Source organism: Mobula birostris, chromosome X, assembly GCF_030028105.1.
Source record: "Mobula birostris isolate sMobBir1 chromosome X, sMobBir1.hap1, whole genome shotgun sequence".
In the NCBI taxonomy this organism is placed as follows: Eukaryota; Metazoa; Chordata; class Chondrichthyes; order Myliobatiformes; family Myliobatidae; genus Mobula; species Mobula birostris.
This window is the reverse complement of record NC_092402.1, coordinates 77,710,084-77,732,287: the sequence shown is the minus strand read 5'-3', so window position 1 is coordinate 77,732,287 and position 22,204 is coordinate 77,710,084. Positions and strand designations below refer to the sequence as shown.

Genomic DNA, 22,204 nt, shown 5'->3' with positions numbered 1-22,204 from the left:
TAAACACAAGAAAGTCAGCAGATAATGGAAATCCAAAGCAACACACACAAGATGCTGGAGGAGCTCAGCAGGCCAGGTGGCATCTATGGAAATGAATAGACAATGATGTTTCAGGCTGAGACTCTTCTTCAGGACTGGAAAGGAAGGGGAAGATGCCAAAATAAAAAGGTGGGGGAGGGGAAGGAGGCTAACTGGAAGATGATAGGTGTAGCCAAGTGTGTAGGAACGGTCAGTTTTACTCATATAAATAAAGTATGCTTATTGCAAAACAATAAATATTCATGGAGGTGCTAAACTATGTACAGTATTTACTGTTATTATCACTGAATATCCAGTGTTCACTCACAAATGACAGAGTTAACGAAGAACTTTATTGTCATTGTTGAGCACAATGAGATTGCAGTGCTACTCCATTCAGTGCAAAGCAGCATACTGACAATTCAATTACTAAAAGCACAATGAGTACATTTAAAATAATGTCTTGAGTTATTTAGAATGATACCTAAGTTACAACTGAATTAATAACAAGCAACCATAAAATGTGTCATTGTACAGTTGCACGACAGCCCTGGGGAAAAAACTGTTTTTCAGTCTGGATGCCTGTGCAGAGATGTTTCTGTATCTCCTGCTGGATGGTCAGAGATTGAACAGGTGTTCACTGGGGTGGGATGAGTCCATCATGATGTTACAAGCCTGTCGTAGACATCGTGAGTTGTAGATGGTTTCCATATCTGGTAGTTGTGTCCCAGTGATACTCTGATCACTCGTTGAAGTGCACTTTAGTCGATCTTGTTGCAGCTAGTGCACCATACCATCATGCAGTAGGTCAGAATGTTCTCAATTACACTTCAATAAAGGGTTATCAGCAGATTTTGGAGCAGATTTGCTCTCTTTAAACTCCTAAGAAAGTATAGCCACTGCTGAGCATTCCCTTCTACCAAGGGGGTGTTGGTGGTCCAAGGGAGCTTCTCTGTGATGTTCACACCCAAGAACTTAAAGCTGGAGATCCTTTCCACTGCTTCACCATTTATGGGTAGTGGAGCTTGTTCATACCTTCTTGATTTCCTGAAATTAATAATAATTTCTTTCTTTTTTTTTATGTGGAGTGAAAGGTTATGGCTATTGCTCCATTCAGACAATTTCTGCACCTTTTCTCTGTGCGCTATTTTGTTGTTATTGGTAATTAATCCAACCACAATGGAGTCATCTACAAATTTGACGATGGAGTTGGTGGCATGGTATTTTTATTGCTCGTGACGTTGTCTACACAGTATCTGATATAGCGCATGACTATAGTATTATATTCTTCTAATTCAGGGGTTCCCAACCTTTTTATGCCATGGGGCCTTGCCTTTAGCCCTTGGTGGATCCTAGGTCGGAAACTCCCAAATCATGTGTTGCTTGGAAGGTTCCAGAAAAAATATAAGCCAAGAGAAGTCAATGCCAACGGGCCCAACCGTTGATATCCAAATGCTGATGTGTACACCAGGTCTGTGAGGATTTCAAAATGTATCATCCAACGTCACATGTTCTTGCAACTGCGCAACTAGCGCTAAGTTGACGTGAGACATATTCTGTGAAAACATCTCACTGTTCTTGAGTTGTAAAATATCATTTTCTGCTTCATTTGGTGGTAAAGATAATCATTAGGTATCTTCTTTTATGGGTGGGGTTTAAAGAATCAAGGGACTGCACTACATGCTGTGCGCCAACAAAGGTTTTGCACTTGGCATCTTAGGCACACATGCCATAGGTTCACCAATTCTGCCCTAGGTGAAGCTTGAACCATACAATAATTGCCCTGCAATTACGATCCCAGCATGTATCATTAAAGCATAGGAATAAAGTATGATGGCAGTGCTGTGTAATGGTCTTCAAATTTTCAAAGAGAAAAAAGTAATAATTTTGATTATTATTGAAGTATTTTTAAGTATATAAAGGGTAAAGGAGAGTTGAGGGTAGATATAGGACCAATAGAAAATGATGCTGGAGATATTGTAATGAGAGACGCAGAGATGGCAGAGGAACTGAAGCGTATTTTGCATCAGTCTTCACAGTGGAAGACATCTGCAGTATACCAGACATTCTAGAGTGTTGAGGAAGTGAAGTATGTGCAGTGAAAATTACGACTGAGAAGGTGCTCAGGAAGCTTAATGGTCTGAGGGTGGATAAATCTCCTGGACATGATGGAATGCACCCTTGGGTTCTGAAGGAAGTAGCTGGAGAATGTGGAAGCATTAACAATGATAGATTCTGGTATTATACTAGACGACTAGAAAATTACAAATGTTACTCCGCTATTTAAGAAGGGTGAGAGGCAGCAGAAAGGAAACTATAGATCTGTTAGCCTGACATCAGTGGTTGGGAAGTTGTTGGAATTGATTGTTAGGGATGAGATTACGGAGTACCTGGAGGCACATGACAAGATAGACCAAAGCCATCATGGTTTCCTCAAAGGAAAATCCTGTGTGACAAACCTACTGCAATTCTTTGAGGAAATTACAAGCAGGGTAGATAAAGGAGATGCAGTAGATGTGGTGTACTTGGATTTTCAATGGCCTTTGACAAGGTGCTGCACATGAGGCTGCTTAGCAAGCTAAGATCCCATGGAATTACAGGGGAGTTACTAGCATGTGTGGAGCATTGGCTGATCGGCAGAAAACAGAGAGTGGGAATAAAGGGATCCTATTCTGGCTGGCTGCCGGTTACCAGTGGAGTTCCACAGGGGTTGGTGTTGGGACCGCTGCTTTTTACGATGTACGTCAATGATTTGGACTATGGGATTAATGGATTTGTAGCTAAATTTGCCAATAATACAAAGATAGGTGGAGGAGCACGTAGTGTTGAGGAAACAGCCTGCAGAGAGGCTTAGATAGTTTAGGGGAATAGGCAAAGAAGTGGCAAATGAAATACAATGTTGGAAAGTGTACGGTCATGCACTTTGGTGGAAGAAATAAATGGGCAGACTATTATTTATATGGGGATAGAATTCAAAATGCAGAGATGCAAAGGGACTTGGGAGTCCTTGTGCAGGACACTCTAAAGGTTAACCTCCACGTTGAGGCAGTGGTGAAGAAGGTGAATGCAATGTTAGCATTCATTTCTAGAGGTATAGAATATAAGAGCAGGGTTGTGATGTTGAGACTCTATAAGACACTCGTGAGACCACATTTGGAGTATTGTGTGCAGTTTTGGGTTCCTTAATTTAGAAAGGATATACTGACATTGGAGAGGGTTCACAGAAGATTCACAAAAATGAATACAGGAATGAAAGGGTTACCGTATGAGGAACGTCTGGCAGCTCTTGGGCTGTATTCCCTGGAGTTCAGGAGAATGATGGGGGATCTCATAGAAACACACCAAATGTTAAAAGGCCTGAACAGATTAGATATGGCAAAATTATTTCCCATGGTAGGGGAGTCCAGGACAAGCAGGCACAACTTCAGGACTGAAGGACTTCGATTTAGAACAGAGATGCAGAGAAATTACTTTAGTCAGAGGGTGGTAAATCTGTGGAATTTGTTGCCATGAGCAGCTGTGGAGGCCAAGTCTTTGGGTGCATTTAAGGCAGAGATAGATAGGTTCTTGATTAGTCAGGGCATCAAAGGGTATGGGGAGAAGGCAGGGGAGTGGGGATGACTGGAAGAATTGGATCAGCCCATGATTGAATGCAGAGCAGATTCAATGGGCCGAATGGCCTACTTCTGCTCCATATCTTATGATCTTATGGTCTTATGATGTTCTTATTTATGAGACAAGGAAATTGCATGATATAGATAGCTCTTTCAAAGTCTAGGAGTAGTGTTTTGTGTGATTTAATTCACGTAATGAATTGTCAATTTCTGATACAATGGATCACTACATTTGGATTATGACAGAAAGGTGAAAGCAGTATGCAAGATGCATATTATAATTTTTTTTCACTGTCTTTAGGTTACTGGAGTGAGCGTGTCAACAGGAAAAGATCAACTCATTGTGTTCCACACAAAGGATAACAAAGATCTCATTGTGTGCCTTCATAAAATGCACCCAGCTAATGAGAACCGCATTGGAGAGCTTGTGGGCGTTGTGGCCAATCACTTCAGAAGGTTAGAGAAATTGCGAGTATCTCGGTACTCTAACATGGGAATGTGTACACTACACTGTACAAGGAATCATAGGAAGAACTAATGCTTCTCCTCTTTTTCATCAAGCTGTTGTAAGGTGTTTTTTTATATATAGAATTCTGAAAACTACATTTACCTACAAAATCATGTGGTATTTGCTTCTAAGTCCACTAAATATTGTTGACTTTTTTCCAAATTTTGTTCAGTTTAAGTAAAAACATGACTATGTAAATGTATTTTGGGATACTTTTCATAGCTATGCTTGCAAATCAAAATTCAAGTATTAATGTTATTGCGCCGTATAATAGGATGCACTGTGGAGTTCCACAATCTGCAAAGAAGGTAAGTCAATTGCATCAAAATTTAATCAAAATTTACATTGTGCAACAAAACCTGCTTTGATACTACATTTTTAACTTGTAAAGTGTGCCAAGGCTGTGATTCAGAAAAAGTTTGTGAAGATAGTTACACTAGGAAAATCTACATGGGTAGTCAAAAAGGTAGGTTTTAAGGAGACAGAGAACAGAATGAAGTATAAAACCTTGTTGGCTGTGTATAAGTAAATTGGGCACAATGACAGATACGTACCAAAGTATAGATATGTATCAAAGTACTAATTAAGAAAATAATATGAACACTCAATCCTTCTACACCTCCACACTCCATAGTATCCTGAATACCTTTCATATTTTTCTCGAACAGAGGTCTAGCAACATCCTTCTTCACCCCATGTTCACATTTTAATTTAATTCTTTTCCTACAATAAAATATATTATGAAACTTGCATTTAAAAATGTATGGGCTAAACTGCACATCCTTTTCATGAGAAATGTAGAGCATTTTCTTCTCAAACTGACTTGACCCACACATCCACACTCGATTAATATGGGAAGAGAGAAAGAGCAGGAGTTAGGCAAATCTGGGTGTCAGGCTGAATCAAGCACAACTTAGCCAATTATGCCTGGCTAGATATCTTTTGGCACGTGATCTCACATCCTGTTTAGCTAAACATTTTAAAGTACAAGTTCAGTATTTGAACTAAACATGTGCCAGTATTTTTTTTACTTTGTGAAAATTCCTAAAACACGATGAGTCAAAAGATGATATAATTCTCTTGGTTGGACAATCTCCAGAGATTACAAATCACTTCAACTACATATGCTGACTAATGAATAGCAGGTAAATATCACACAATGTAAGATGTGGTTATCTCTAATGTGTGTTTATATTATATAATAAATATTGTAAATCCATTTGAGTGCTTTAGGCTGTATTATACCAAGTGGCAGGAATTGACATTCACACATGCCAACTCAGTCATTGCTAACCATGTTGTTCAGAGAAGATCCAGTCATTCATCATAAACGGTGAGAAGATTAGCTCACATATAGTTGCAAATAAAATCATTCTACTAATGCTTATGTTTGAACCACCTGCATCTACTAATTCTGTAATGATGTGCTTCATTGCTGGCCTGATACTTTGTGTGCTTTCATAGGTGGTGCCTGTGATGACCTAATGTCAGCAGACTTGCCATCTGTCATGGTCTTTGGAAAATTGAGACCTGGAGAATAGTCTAGTGCCAGTTCTGGACATAGGAAAGCAACCGTCTGCAGTGGAAGGAATGACAACTTTTGAGCAGTTACAATTGAGGGGTGTTGCCTTGTCTACTGTTATACTGTTTTGCTAGGACCACATTGATTCAGACTTCATCAGAATTCAGAATTAGGTATATTATCACCAACATGTGACAGGAAATTTGTTAACTTAGCAGCAGCAGGTCAATGCAATACATAATATAGAAGAGAGAAAAAACAATAAGTAAATTACAGTATACGTATATTGAATAGATTTAAAAAGTGCAAAAAGCAGAAAAACTGTATATTAAAAAAAAGTGAGGTAGTGTCCAAGGGTTCAATGTCCATTTAGGAATCTGATGACAGAAGGGAAGAAGCTGTTCCTGAATCGCTGAGTGTGTGCCTTCAGGTTTCTGTACCTCCTACCTGATGGTAACAGTGAGGAAAGGGCATGCCCTGGGTGCTGGAGGTCCTTAATAATAGACACTGCCTTCTGAGATACTGCTCCCTAAAGATGCCCTGGGTACTTTGTAGGCTAGTACCCAAGATGGAGCTGACTAGATTTACAACCCTCTGCAGCTTGTTTTGGTGCTGTGTAGTAGCCTCCCCCACCCCCACCCCCATACCAGACAGTGATGTAGTCTGTCAGAATGCTCGCCACGGTACATCACAAAGTAAGTCTTAAGAGACTAAAGAACTGATTTGTGAAAGTGACTGCCTTTTTCATGAAGGTAACCTTCAATGAGTGTGGTCTCAAAAATCCCAGTGAAACTGAAATTATTGAGCGTCAAGGGAGAAAAATTACACATTACACATATTAAGAAAGGTGGTTATAATTGTTGCTGGAGGATTATCCAAATTTCAGGACAGTATCAGTAAGGCTCCTTAATACCCATGTCTCAAATCCAGCTATTTTCAACTGCTTCTCTTTCATTGATCAATGATCTTCTCTTTCCATTGTAATATAAGAAATAGGAGTGTTTGTTAATGATAACACAATACTCAATTTCATTTACAATTTCTAAGGAAATGAATAGTCCTTTCCTGAATTCATCAAGGCCTGGACAACAGAAGATCTGGGCTGAGAAGTGGCAAGCATCTTCAATAGAGTGGTCAGTCACCTGCCTTTAGCTTACATTACAAAGATATTGCCAAGTTATCCATGTTCATTATTGACCAAAATGTTAATTGGACCAGCCACTTAAACATTGTGGCTATAAGAGCAAGTCAGCGGCAGTGTATCCTATGGCACAATTCACCATCTGCTCTATCAAACCTCTTCTACTCCCTGCAAGGCACAAACCATTGAAGAGAATACTCTCAACTTGCCTTGATGACTGTACTTCCAAAAACACCCAAGAAGCTCAAAATAATCTACCTGACTGGCACCCATTCTTCTTCCAGCCAGCAGTGCATCATAGTTGCATTATGATCCATCTACAAAATACACTTCTGTTTCTTGCCCAGGATAATTCAATTCTGCATCCTCTATCATCAAGACAAACAAGCATAACAGGAAAATAAGAATGTTACACCAGCAGGTTCCCCTTTAAGTTGAACACAATTCCTGACTTGGAAGTACAACTTTTCTTCATATTGATTGTTCTGAAGCTCAATTGTCCACTGGCATTGCCTTCTTGAAGAGGAAATAATAATTATAGTAAGTGTGGAAGGCATTCAGCTGTAACAGCCACCTGGAGCACATTTTCCCTGTGTGTTTATCAAAGCAGTGATGTTCACTTTCCCTCAAGTTTTATCATAGAATCGTTTTTTTTTGTTTCTAGGCATGTCATTGAAACACAGGAATTTCATTCATATTTTTATTTGCACATTTATGCTCCCTAAATTTACAATTGGTATTGTTTATATGCATTTGTAATGTTAAGTGAACAAGAGTTTCACTGCATAGTATTCTTAGTTATAAAGGTTCGCTCCAAAGACAGGATAAGGTTATAGACTTTTAATGTTGAAGGGCTAGAATACAACACATAGACACTTTAATTCACTATCCCACTTCCATCATTACCCTTTACGTTTGACTTGTTTTATTGATGCCCAACAGAAGCTCTGGAAGTAGCATCACATCTTAAAACACAACATGCTAAATGCCTTAGGACTTGATATTGAGTGAACAACTTACGGAAAGCCCCTTCATTTCTGTACATGTAGCTGTACATTTGTTTCAATAATGTTTCAATTTATCTCTCACTTTGTTCCATCTGAAAGTAAATGTAACCTTAATCTTTGCTTTCTACCACAACACAGGTCCCTCTTTTTTGCCACCACCCCCTTGGCAACTTGAAACACAGGAAAAAAATAAGACGAGCAATCTAATGAGGAACCCTTCTTAAAAAATATTGACTGTCTCCTCACTGATACTGTCTGTCTCACTGAACACTTCCAGAATTCCCTAGTTTTGTTTCAGATTTCCAGCATCTCGTTTTTTTTTTGCTTCAAATTCTTAAAGAAGAGGCTAGTCCATTTAAGAAGTAACAGGTTTGATCTGAGCTTCTACAGATCCTTGGCAGTATAATTTGCTGGAAGTACTTGGATATTGAAATGGTACCTTTCCCTAATTTTTTTTGTTCCAGAGTTTTCCCCACTCTTGTGCATCTTGCAGGAAATAGTGCAGTTAGGTGCTAGGGCAATATTGTTGACATTATGTGATGTGTTTGATATACCTTTCCCTGGCCTTTTTGTTACAGTTGTAACCATGGGAAATTTGTTTTACATTTGATATATTGGTCACTGGCATTTAATATTACATCACTAGGAACTTGTTTAGTTGTTAGTCCTGACGAAGGGTCTCGGCCTGCAACGTCGACTATCCCTCTTGCTAGAGACGCTGCCTGGCCTGCTGCGTTCACCAGCAACTTTCATGTGTGTTGCTTGAAATTCCAGCTTCTGCTGATCTCGTCGTGTTTTTGTTTATTTAACTGAGTTTCACTGCATTGTTGACGGGAAGAAGAAGGGCAAAAGTGTATATAGTATACTGTATGTGGTTGCGTTATTTCTGGCTCATTTGGACTGCCAGAATTTGCAGAGATACTGCAGTGGGATCAGAATCAGGTTTATTACTGGCATGCAAACAAAAGCTTTTTGCTGTATCTCAGTACATGTGACAGTAATAAAACAAATGCCAATACCAATTTCTATAGCCAATCTTAACAACTGTCCTAAACATTGCCACAGATAACTTTGGTGATAAGCAGAGATACTGCAAAGGAATCAGAATACAGTTTATTATCACTGACATATGCCCTGAAATTACAGTGCAAGACACAAAATTGCTAAATGTTATAAAAACAAATAATGCACAGTAAAAATAATATTAATAGCAAGTGATTAAGCAAAATGCATTAAAACGTAATATGAAAAAATGTAAAACTGCCACTGGAGTAAGGAAAATAGAGAAGTAAAGCTTTTTTAAGTTGTGAAAGACAGGAAAATATTGTTATACAAAGGACCTGGATGTCATTGGACATGAATTTCAATATTTTAATATATGTGCAGTAAGTACAAGGGAAGACAAGACACTATGCTAGTACGAAGTATCAGAATGACATTACAATTATATATGACCTCCATGATACCAGACCAAGAGTAACATGGAAAGTTTCAGTCTCCTCACTGAGGGATTTATTCGTTGAGAAGGAATGCAACAAAGCTTCATGCTAGAGTGGTGCAGCTCCACAACCCCAGTTTGATTCTGACCTCAGCATGTCCTCCTTATGACCTCAAGGTTTTCTCCCAGGTGCTCCACTTTCTGCACACATCCAAATTCATGCAAGTCAGTAGGTCAATTGGCCACCGTAAATTCCCCTGGTGTGCAAGTGAGTTGTGCAATCTCGAAACATTGATGGGAATGTAGAGAGAATAAAATAGGATTAATACAAGATTGTCTTGATGTTTGACATGGGCTCATTAGTCCAAAGAGCTTGTTTCACAGTGTATTCTTCTATAGCTCCTCTGATTAATTTTTTGGATTGGAGAGAACAGGAATTACCCTAGGAAAAGGTATTTACTTTCTTTGAATTTAGAAGGATGTGAGGTGATCTCAGTGACACATAAAATTCTATGGATGCATTACTGGAGAATGTTAAACCTGGCTGAGGAGTCAAGAACTAGGAGGTGTCATAGCTTTAGTATAAGGCTTAATCATTTACCACTGGATGAGGAGAAATGTTTTCTAATAGGGGATTGTGAATTTTGGGAATTCTCCCTTAAGTGTTTATAAGAATACTCCAATTTATTAGAGCAATTAAAATAGTCCAAGTTGCACTTGAATATTACAAATGTCTCTAAACATCAGGAGACAAAGTGAGATTATATCAGCTTGCAGTAAGAATGAGTCAAATTAGTAATAGTACAAAGCATGTGAAAAATTTAACATTTTCCCCATTTTCAGGTCTCTAAATATGTTTTGCTTGATGTACATGAATCATAGGGAAACGAATCACATGTAAAAACAAGATCAGTGGTTTAACTGGGTACTTTCCTATTATTGTTCAATCTTATTTGTGGCTATTATAAGACTGAGCACACTACTGTGAGTTTGACAGGATGTTCTGGTGTAATCCAATCACAACAGAATATATGCAGATGCTGGAAATCCAAGCAACACACACAAAGTGCTGGAGGAACTCAGCAGGCCTTGCAACATCTATGGAAAAGAGTGCAGTCGACGTTTCAGGCTGACACCCTTCGGCGGGACTGGGGAAAAAGCTGAGGAGTACATTTAAAAGATGGGGGGGGGGGTAGTCTTCTATCAGACTCCCCCTTCTCCAGCTCTGTATTTCTTTCACCAATCAACTTCCCAGCTCTTTACTTCATCCCTCCCCCTTCAGATTTCACCTATCACCTTGTATATCTCTCTCCCCTCCCCCACCTTTTAAATCTTCTCCTCAGCATTTTTTCTCTAGTTCTGTCTTTTCCATAGATCCTGCCTGACCTGCTGAGATCCTCCCGCATTTTGTGTGCGTTCTGGTGTAACATGGCTTTGGGATCTTGGATATAGGATTGGGAGTACTTTAAGGTCATACACGAAGGAAATTTCAGACCAATGTAAGTGCACTTTTCCGTCAAGTGTTTGGCATTTTTGATGCCATATTGTATATTCAGAGAAAGAAACCCATTGCAAAATGTAGCTCAAAGTAAATCTATAGAACAACAACTGTAACAGAATTAGTGAAAAACCACCCAACTTGGGTGTTCAACCAGAGAGCAGAAGACAACAAACTGTGCAAATACAAAAAGAAGAAATAATAATAAATAAATAAATAAATAAACATAAATATCGAGAGCATGAAATAAAGAAACCTTGAAAGTGAGTCCATTGATTGTGGGAACATTTCAATAATGGGCAGGTAAAGTTGAATGAAGTTTTCCCCTTTAGTGTAAGGGTCTGATGTTTGAGGGGTAGTAACTGTTCCGAACCTGGTGTGGGAGTCCTGAGGCTCCTGTACCACTTCCCTGATGGAAGTAGTGAGAAGAGAGCATGTCCTGAGTGGTGGGGGTTCATAATGATGGATGCTGCTTTCCTGCAACAGCGTTTCATGTAGATATAGGATTTTACGTTCAAGGGCGTTCATCAGCGGCCTGATTGATACTACTATTGTTCCTACTCACAAACCACCATGGATTTTATAGGATGTAATTTTGATCTCAGTTTTAAATTACTTCAATCAATTATCAGTTCTGTACTTAAGATAGATCAAATATATATTGTTGATTAGGTATCTTGCCCTAGTCACAGTATAAGAAGCCAATATTCGTTCTAAAATCTATATTTGAATTACATTTTTGAACTGTAAATATAAACTTAGCTGTTTGTTTTTAACAACTATTGCACTGCTTTGTTTCAATTTTTTGTTCCAATCTGTTGAACCTTTACCATGTAGTAAGGTTTGTCTTAACCCCAAGTATAAGCAGAAAATGCTGGAATCACACTGCAGGCCAGACCTCTGTGTACAGAGAAAAACTTCACGTTTCAGATCCAAGATCCTTCAAAATGAGAAACAGGGAGAACAAACTAGTTTTCAATAGCAGAGAAGGTAGGTGAAATTTGAGTGGAACATGGTGAATATCTCTGTATAGTGAAGCCAAAAGAGCAGTTAAGCAGTATGTAGGATAATATAATACTTCTTTGATAATATAATGTTTTGTTAATAGTGAGGTGGGAGATATGCCGAGCCAACCAGACTAAATAATTAGAGAAAGAAGAACTGAGCCAAAATGATGGCAGACTAGATAGCCTAATCAAATGAAAATGAAAATTAACTTTTACTTATCATTCATGAACAGTTGTTTCTTCCCATTGACTTCAATGGACCTGCTGGAGTTATACCAGGTCTGACCTGAGTCAGGCCTAGTAAGCAGCTTGGCCAGCCTAAATACTCAAAATTGTGAGGATGTCTGCACTGCCCCATTAGATCCCATCAGTCATCTCTGCAGTTGATCCTTGAGCCCATTAGTTGTAGGCCTCATCTCAGTTCAGTGCAGAGATGAGTAAACCTTGCAGAGCAGCGAGCTGAACACCGGCCCATCCCGGCACTTCAGTCAGCCAAACAGTGGGTTGTTCCTCACTCTCGGACTTAAATAAACTTTAACATATGAACAGACTCATGAGGAGTCCACCAGGTGTTCCAGGATTGTCAGTTACCCAGATAACCACATAGGGATATCCAGATTAGTCAGGGGAAACTTGCAAATTAAAGCAGATCTGCAGGCTTTTAACTGACTTTTTAGTTAAAATCCAGAACATCTGCGTGAATTTGACTCAGCATGCTAAGCAACCTTCACCCCAATCCTCACAAGCTCTTAACCATTTGGCAATGCTTCCACTGCCTCATCATTCCCATTTTCATTTTGAATCATTCATCGATGTAGGTACCACAAATTAATTTCCAACTCTCCTTCTGAAAATTTATTGTTTAAAAACTTTATCTCCCAATGTATCCCAATGTATTTTTGAGGATTATATCTTAACAATTTTGTTCTAAAGGCGTCAACAATTTGAAGGACTTTCATTATCTCAGAGGACTGGAAGATTGAAAATGTCACTCCATTCTTTAAGAAGGGAGGAAAGCAAAAGAAAGAAAATTATAGGCCGGTTCGCCTAACCTCAGTGGTTGTGAAAATGTTGGAGTCTATTATTAAGAATGAGGTTTCAAGGTATTTGGAGACTAATGATAATATAAGTCAAAGTCAGCATGATTTCTGTGAAGGGAAATCTTACCTGACAAATCTGTTAGAGATCTTCGAGGAATTAACAAGCAGGATGGACAAAGGAGAGGCAGTAGATGTCATTTACTTGGTGCCACACATGAGGCTGCTTAACAAGATAAAATCCTATGGCGTTACAGGAAGGATACTGGCATGGATAGCGGAATGGCTGACAGGCAGGAGGCAGCAAGTGGGAATAAAGGGGCCTTTTCTGGTTGGCTGCCAGTGACTAGTGGTGTTCCTCAGGGGTCAATATTGGGACCACTGCTTTTCACATTGTTTGTCAATGATTTGTTAATGGAACTGATGGTTTTGCGGCAGCGTTTGCAGATTATACCAAGATAGCTGGAAGGGTAGGTAGTGGTGAGGAAGCAATGCGATTGCAGCAGGACTTAGACATATTGGAAAAATGGGCAAAAAAGTGGCAGGTGGAACACAGTGTTGGGAAATGTATGATAATGCATTTTGGTAAAAGGAACAGTAGTGCAGACTATTATCTAAATGGAGAGAAAATTCAAACATCAGAGGTGATTTATGAGTCCTTGTGCAAAACTCTCAGAAAGTTAATTTACATGTTGAGTCTGTGGTAAAGAAGGTAAATGCAATGTTGGCATTTATTTCAAGGGGAATAGAATATAAAAGCAAAGAGATAATGTTGAGCCTTTATAAGACGTTAGTCAGGCAACACTTGGAGTATTATTAATAGTTTTGTGCCCCAGGTCTCAGAAAGGATGTGCTGTCATTGGAGACAGTCCAGAGGTAGTTCACAAGGATGATTCTGGGAATGAAGGGGTTAACATATGAGGAGCATTTGGCAGCTTTAGCCCTGTACTTACTGGAATTTAAAAGAATGCATGGGGATCTCATTGAATGTTGAAAGGACTAGATAGGGTGGATGTGGAGAGGATGTTTCCTCCAGTGGGAGTACCCAGAATAAGAGGGCACAGCCTCAAATTGAGGGGCAACCCTTTAGAACAGAGGTACAGAGGATTTTTTTTTTAGCCAGAGAGTAGTGAATCTGTGGAATGCTCTGCCACAGACTGCGGTGGAGGCCAAGTCCATGGGTATATTTAAGGCGGAAGTTGATAGTTTACTGATCGGTCAGTGAATCACAGTATATGGCGAGAAGGCAGGTGTATGGGGTTGAGTGGGATCCGGGATCTGTCATGATGGAATGGTGGAGCAGACTCAATGGGCTGAATGGCCTAATTCTTCTCCTATGCCTTATGGTCTTATTATCAAAACAACTAGGAACAGCCAACTATGATTTATGTAATTTACTTATCATAATCATAAATTCCACATCCAATATCATATTAATTTTTATTTTTCTCTTGAAATATGCTGGTTTCTTTCATCTTCATATGTGTAATAAGTTTGTCTTGTGTATTCATAAGACGTACTTTAAAGATTGTCACTTGCTATAGATTTGTTTTAAAAATATTCAAAAGATTCTAACTTTTACCCATTTAGTTTGTTTAACTCTGTAAAATTAAGGATTAGTGAAAATAGTCATTTAAACTGAAAAAAAAGCAGATTAGAATGGAGGTCTGGAAGGTCATTTAATCAACCAGTTCTAATTTTGATATTGCCAGTTCATGATGGTTTAGACACAATCTGTGCAATATTTAACTGACTGTAAATTACTGTAATTGTAAATATACTCTGTGAAAATATCATCATGTCGAATGTTTATGATTTTGAAAATTATAATGCCATTAGAATGAAAACCATCACCAGCATAGCGATGTTTACTCTTTTAGGTCAGCAGCCAGGCATTTGCAATGTTCTCTTTCTCACTGGTGTCTTATTCATTATCAAGATAACCTTGGACTGATATTTTCTGGAAATTAACTCTCACCCTTGGTCTGCATTGATAACTTGATTTCTTTTTGTCTCCTCTATCTGGTGGTTTCTTTATCTGACAGATAATCTCCATCATATCTTCCATGACTTTGTGTTAACATTGGGTATATAATCCACCCCCCCCCGCCTGTTCTCTCAAAGGACTGTTGGTACCAAATCACAGCTGTTCACTTCTCCATCACTGGTTGATATTCCCAAAGCACTTTTCTTTGTAACTGGAGAAGGTGAAAGTTGGTTTTGCATTACCTATAACCTCCTCTCAACTACAACAGCAAGAACTATTTGCATAACATTTTTAACATAGTAGAAGTTTCAAAACCTCTTCACACAGTTTTTAAAAAAATTAACTTTGGGCCATAAAATGAGGAAGAAGGAGGTTTAAAGGAGAAGGAGAGCAGAAGGATTTTTAGACACAAGGGCTTTCAAGATTCAAGATTGTTTAATGTCATTTCCAGTAAACAAGTGTAAAAGAGAATGAAATAATTGTTACTCTGGATCCTATGCAGCAGATTTCCCAGATGGTAGCAGCTGGAACAGTTTGTGGTTGGGGTAACTGGGGTCCCCAATAATCCTTCGGGCCCTTTTTACACACCTGTCTTTGTAAATGTCCTGAATAGTGGGAAGTTCACATCTATAGATGCGCTGGGCTGTCTGTACCACTCTCTGCAGAGTCTTGCAATTGAGGGAAGTACAGTTCCCATACCAGGCAGCCAGTCACACCTCCTGTCTTCAACCAATATCACTAAAATGCATTATTTGTTATTTTAATTGTAATTTGACATATATAACATAGGGTAAATTGGTTGCCATATTCCCTACTGTATAATAACAACTTGCTTTATATATCAGGTCTATATACTAACACTGTAAAATTATCTCATATCATTACTTTTGAAGTGCAGTCATTTATGTACATAATCAGTTATCAAATACTTTCATAAATGCTGTGAAGATCATGGTGTAAGTATAATTTAATTTCTTTAGTTATTTTCTTGATTCGTTGCTGGACTTGCCATCTAATCTTCCTTTCCTTTCGGGAGGCTGCTTCAATGTACCTCTTTTACGTGCCTGACTGAGAGAGTCTTCCTGCAGCATAAAACTGTTTATAGCTCTTTTTAAGCATCTTGAAACATATTCACCAACAATTAACCCAATAGCTGTATTCATGAATCATTAATATGGATGTTTTCAAACTTTTCTTTGTGTGAGTTTGGAGGATGGGCATTCCCAGAAGCTGTTAACCAACAGCTGAGGATCCCCTTAAGTATTAATGCCTAACAAGAAATCACAAGGAATTATTGATGGTGTTCTGCCTTGTGAGAGATAATATCAGATACACAAAGGAAAACTGCTATCATAGCAAAAGGTCAAATTTAAAAAAAACAATCAGGGAAAAGAAGTGCTGTCAGTCAATAAATGCAGATAACTCTATGAACAAAATCTGATAGTTGATGGACAAACATGATTTCAGAGATCCCTTTGAATTATCTTGTGAACTTTGAACTGGGAATGATAGTTTGAAAATGCTAATTTAACATAAGTATGTTTTCATCTTTTCTTGTCCATTCTTTCTTCCCCTTTTTTATATAAGTGTTTTGTGTACAATCTGGTTTATCAATACAGTAAAAACAATATATTGAATAAGTTGTTCACAAAGGTGAGAAATGATATCAACTGTGTACTACAGTAATGTTACTTCTTGTTGAAGCTTAATCATCAAGAATTCTGTTGGACTCATATATTCAGTTCATGTCCCAGAACAATATATGGTCATTATGATGCCCTAGCAGACTGATGGTCTGTAATACCAGACTGTGTATGACAACTGACAGTGTATGGCTATACTGACACTCTGCATGGAAATGTGAATGTCAAGCATCTCCACACAAATAGAGCAAAGAAAATCAGAAGATCCAATCATTCCAGGTACCTGTCCTGTCTATCATGACAGATGGTTCTGGAGCAAAGTTGGTGGAAAATGGGCAAATGCCCAACTCCTGAATACATGTTGGGGGAGAAAAAATATAAATAATTTTACTTAAGCCTGCATATATTCATGACCCCACTATGAGTGTCTGACTAGATTGCTACAACAGACTCAGAAATAATATTTGTCTCTTGATACAGTGTTAATGAAATGGATTTTTCTGCACTCCGCACAGGGAACTGAATATTTGCAAAAAGCTTGCAAGTAATTCATGGAAAGGTACTAGCATTTATATAAGATTTAAATCCCTTTTACAGATGGTTTAAAGGTAGTTTCCGATTGTCTACTAGACTAGAATGGGTGTTGAAAATTATACTTGCAGATATCTTTCCTTAGGCACCACAGTTTACCATCCTACCAAATGCTCATAGAGTCATTAATACATAGGAGGCCCTTTAGTCCATTTGTCCCAATCTGTTTCTCTCAAACAGTGATCGTTTTAGTCAATTTTTCCATGAGTATCTGCTTTTTCCCATTTAAGTACATATCCAGATACTTTCAGAAAGCAGGAAGGAGGCCGATACTTCCTTCGAGATTTTGAAGAAACATGCATACTGTACCTGGCCTTTGATAATTCTGGAAAATGCACTTAGTTTCTGGAGATGGTGACTACCAGCTTCATTTTGCTGCTGTGTATCCTGTGTCTATACCAGATAAATTCAACTCAAAATGTTGGCTGAAAAACTGATTTACATTTTAATGAAGCGCACGACCCTTTCAAAAAGTGTACATTTGCAAATAATAGTTCATTCCTCACCACCATTATGATTGCATTCCATTTGATTGAAACATTACTAATTTTTGGGATTACTATTTTACCCATGTTCCTCTCCTTGTTTTTTCAGAAGACAAATCTTGTGGACCTATTCTTTACATAATTCTATTTTCTGCACTTTTTCATGCTGTTACCACCTTTTTGTATGGTATTTTCCTCTTTTTATTTTCTTCCCGTCTAGTATTTCCTACTCATTTAAAATTCCTATCAAATAGCATTTCTTTCCATCTTTTAGCCAAGTTTTTCTTATTATTTGCCGGACCATTTTTCTCATACCTCCCTCAGGTCAAATTTTGCAGTCAGCTGCATCCTTCAATGCCAATGTATTTTTTTCTTTCATAGCATCATGGTTAGAATTTTACACTTGTACCCCCTTGTGCATCATTCTATTCCTCCAGTTGTTCCCTGAGAGTCACTTCCTGTTTCAATTCAAAGCCAACTTTGCTGACTACTGACGCACAATTTCACACATAAAAAGGATCCATTTCTCCACATCATTCTGCATTAACAATATTCTACACCTGCAATGGTATTCTATTACTTCATGTTGATTAGTTCCCTTTTGACCGGACCAATGAGTATCATTACTGTATGGCACCCAAAGCAGAATCCAGCATTTTGTGTGTGTTGCTATTAAATGTACTATCCAACTGCATGCAAATCTATTCAGTAATTTCTTCCTGAATTTCTTTCAATTTGATTTTTGTCTTTCTCAGTAATGACCATATATAATTACAAGTTTACCACTCCAATAGAACCAGTCCATCCCTGATATTGGTATTGTTACCATCCAGTCCACAGTACCTTTGGAGCCCTTTATATTCTTTCTTATGAATGCATTCCCTTCCTCAACCACAAGCACAGAGTGAAATTCCATTATATATGTTTAACATGCCCAGCCTGACCCCATGGCTGTCTCTGTGCTGTGAGAGCAAGAAATTCTGTCACAGTTGAATTATAACTTCCATCAGTTCAACAAATCATCTTTAATCTCTTTCCACTACTTGCTCAAGCTGTCTCAGTTCTGTTGAAAGCTTAGCATTCTGTTTGGCGGTGAACTAAGCCTTGTACTCTCAGGAACAATTGATCATAGTAGCTGAGTATTTTCATTTCCACAATATTGCTCACCTGTCATTGATGTCCTTATTCTGGAACCTGTATATTTCCCTCTCAATGAATATGCTTTCAACTGTGATGTCATTAATTTCTGGAACAGCCTCCTAAGTAATTACTGCAAACCACAAAACACTTCTCAAAACCTTTAAAAAGTGTTCTGTCAACCCTTGTAATCTCCATCTATCTTTTTCCCTGGCTTAATACTGGGTTACTCAAAGACAACCTTGTGGAGTCATAGATATGCACAACAGGTAGGAGGACGTCTAGTTATGATTTAATTTGAAAAAACCTTCATCTAAAGGGGTGGGTGGAAAATTAAGTACAAATAACAATATAATTTTTTCATCACTGTCTTTGATTTGGATTTAGCTTGTAAGTCCAGATTCAAAACGAGAATTAATTTACTCAGTGAGTGGCCTACCGCACTGTTAATGGTATGATCTTCTCAAAGTAGGAGTGGAAAAAATAAAATGGTGACTTATAAATATGGATAAGAGGCAGAAATTGAAAATAAAACAAAATTATGAGAATACTCTGGTCAAACATCTTTTTACCACAGAGAGCTGTGGGTGCAGAGTCTACGTGTGCAGTATATACATACAATGCTGATCAGCAAGCGAATGAAAAGTTATGAAGAAAGGGCAGAAAAGTGAATGATGAACATCAGATCACCCATAATTCTGTTGAATAGAGGAGAAGGTTCATGGGGTCTGAATGTTCTACTCCTGTTCCCACTTCTTGTGGTGTTGTGCCTTCATCAAAACAGAGTACACTGCCAGGGTGAGAGTGGCGATAAAGTGAAGAATTAAATTTAGATGGTAGCTTGTATCTTTTTTTTTACAGATCAATTGGGAGCATTCTACATAAATGTTATTGAGTGAATTCTCTGCTGAATCTCTTCATTATGAAGGAGATGGTGCCATGAGAACCAGGTTCAGCTGATTAGTCTGAAAGAAGTATTTTAAATTGCTATTATACTGGAAATTGTTTTTTGAGACTGAGAACAGCGCAAACTGAAAAAGTGTAAAGCATATATGGAAGGCATGGTTTCCTTAGGGAAATATGGAGGGAGAGCAAAATGTGCTTGATGGTATGTACTATCATTCTGTAAGTGGTAGAAATCACAATAAATATTCCATTGAGTATCAAATCTAATAGGATAGACGATGAGAAGGGCAATGGCCTTGAGCTTCTGGAAATGAGGAGAGGCTAGAGGAAACAGATATTCACATTATGAAGAAACTGGAATCTGGACAGAAGGCACTGCTATGGAAAAATCCAATGAAAGCTCTGAAACTGAGAAAATGGAGAGCCTGCACAGGATGTGAAGTACGAGAACATTGAATTGACTTTATTTCTTACATCCTTCACATACATGAGGAGTAAAAATCTTTACGTTACATCTCCATCTAAATGTGCAATGTGCAATCATAGTCATTTATAATAATTTATAATAAATAGAACAGTCAATGTAATATAGAGTACACTCAAATCAGTGTGGGTTAATCAGTCTGATGGCTTGGTGGAAGAAGCTGTCCCGGAGCCTGTTGGTCCTAGCTTTTATGCTGCAGTACTGTTTCCCGGATCGTAGCAGCTGGAAGGGGTGACTAGTGTCCCCAATGATCCTATGGGCCCTTTTTACACACCTGTCCATGTAAATGTCCTGAATCATGGGAAGTTCACATCTACAGATGTGCTGGGCTGTCGACACCACTCTCTGCAGAGTCCTGCGATTGAGGGAGATACAGTTCCCATACCAGGCAGTGATGCAGCCAGTCAGGATACTCTGAATTGCACCCCTGTAGAAAGTTCTTAGGATTTGGGGGCCCATACCAAACTTCTTCAACCATCTGAGAAGAAAGAGGCATTGTCGTGCCTTTTTCACCACACAGTTGGTGTGTACAGACCACGTGACATCCTCAGTGAAGTGGGTGCCAAGGAACTTAAAGCTATTTACCCTCTCAACCTCAGATCCTTGTTGTCAATAGGGGTTAGCCTGTCTCCATTCCTCCTGTAATCCACAACCAGCTCCTTTGTTTTTGTAGCCAAATGTAGCTATGGGAGCCTGTAGACTTAGAGTAGATATTGATCTATAACCTATCCCCACAAAAAAAATGTTTTAACAAAGGTCAATGAAAGAAGGCTAAGGGGAGAGTTGAAGATGAACTATGTGAATGCAAGGGGAGGAGGGAAATTGTTCGTCCAATTTGCCAGAGAGCAGACAACATTATCATCAATATACTAGAGGAAACAATGAGAAAGAGTGACTAAGACTGGAGCAATGAAAAATCCAAAGATCCCATTAAAAGACAGCATAATTTAGCATAATTTCCTATTTCTGGATAATTTGTTCGATCTAAGTCAGATGTAAGAAGAGAACTGGTGAACATGTACTGTTCAAGAAAGCACTGTTTGCTAGTTTGGTGGGAATGGGGGTGCAGAGAGTTTAAATTATCTGTGGTGGATAGGAAACTATTGCAGTCAGGAAGCCTGGAACCATGTCAGAGTGGGGAAAGACACTGGACGTTCATATAAGTGGGTGGCAAGGAGGATGCCGTTTGTCTGTTGAGATGAATGTTATTTTCTTATGCTGTACATAACCCTGCAAATTGTTTAATTGTTCAAATAATTTTATGTATACATCTGAGTTCATTTTAATAGTGGAATCATACACTTCACTTCAATAACAAAGACACTTGTTAATGTTGGTTTTCATTTCTTAAAGAAACTCTTAATTTCATCAGGTCTTAGTTTATGACGTGCATATTCTACATATGTTCACTTACATCAGTGCTATTCTTAGAGTTTTTGCAACAGGCACTGCCTTCTTGAAAAGGCATACTGTCATACAGCACCAAGGTTACATTTGTTTGACCTGTAATAACAAAGTGACCAGGGCAGCCATTTATGACAGACATATTGCAGTAGCAGTTGTAAGATCCATCTGTTTCAAACAGCTGCTCCAGGGTTCAAATAAGTGACACTTTCAGCCTAAAATACTTTGGTGTGATCAATTAGCAAGTGATATCTACTGTTTCTGAAACAACTTAAAATTTAAGAGTCTGGAGATATTGCATACCAAACTTGACTTTAGTGTTAGAGTTAATGATTTGAGTCATAATGACTCGTAATATGCCTAAAAAGAATATGCATTTGATAATCTATATTACCATTTTGTTACTCCTCTCTATGTATGACATTCAATTTGCCCTTTCACAGCAGAACATTAAGGTAAAGACTCATTGCACTGTTGTCTCACATTATAATTCATTCTCAGCATTGTGGTCTCTTTGCTTCCTTTTCCAATGTAATCCAAAGCATTTAATTTTATGGCCTATTTAACCACAATGTCAGGATTTATCACAGATTCTAATTTCAATTTTTGTATAAGTGGTCCTTTAAGCATTGGTCTTCCTCAGTTTCTTATCAGATGAAAGCTACTAGTAACAGGTATTGTTGGCTATGTACAAAGAATGATTTTCACAATCGACCTACTTAGACACCTAGCCAAGAAACAGAACATACAAACTCCTTCCAGACAGCAGCTGGAATC

General features: G+C 38.4%; 1 protein-coding gene across 2 annotated transcripts in view; it reads left to right on the top strand.

The window, feature by feature from the left end:
- LOC140191461 (unconventional myosin-Id) overlaps positions 1–22,204 on the top strand; it is a 591,692-nt gene that overhangs the window by 434,921 nt on the left and 134,567 nt on the right. For both annotated transcript variants that reach the window (XM_072248895.1, XM_072248894.1), the window contains one exon: positions 3,934–4,088. In XM_072248895.1, coding sequence (XP_072104996.1) covers positions 3,934–4,088 — 155 coding nt within the window. The remainder of the gene's footprint in view (positions 1–3,933; positions 4,089–22,204) is intronic.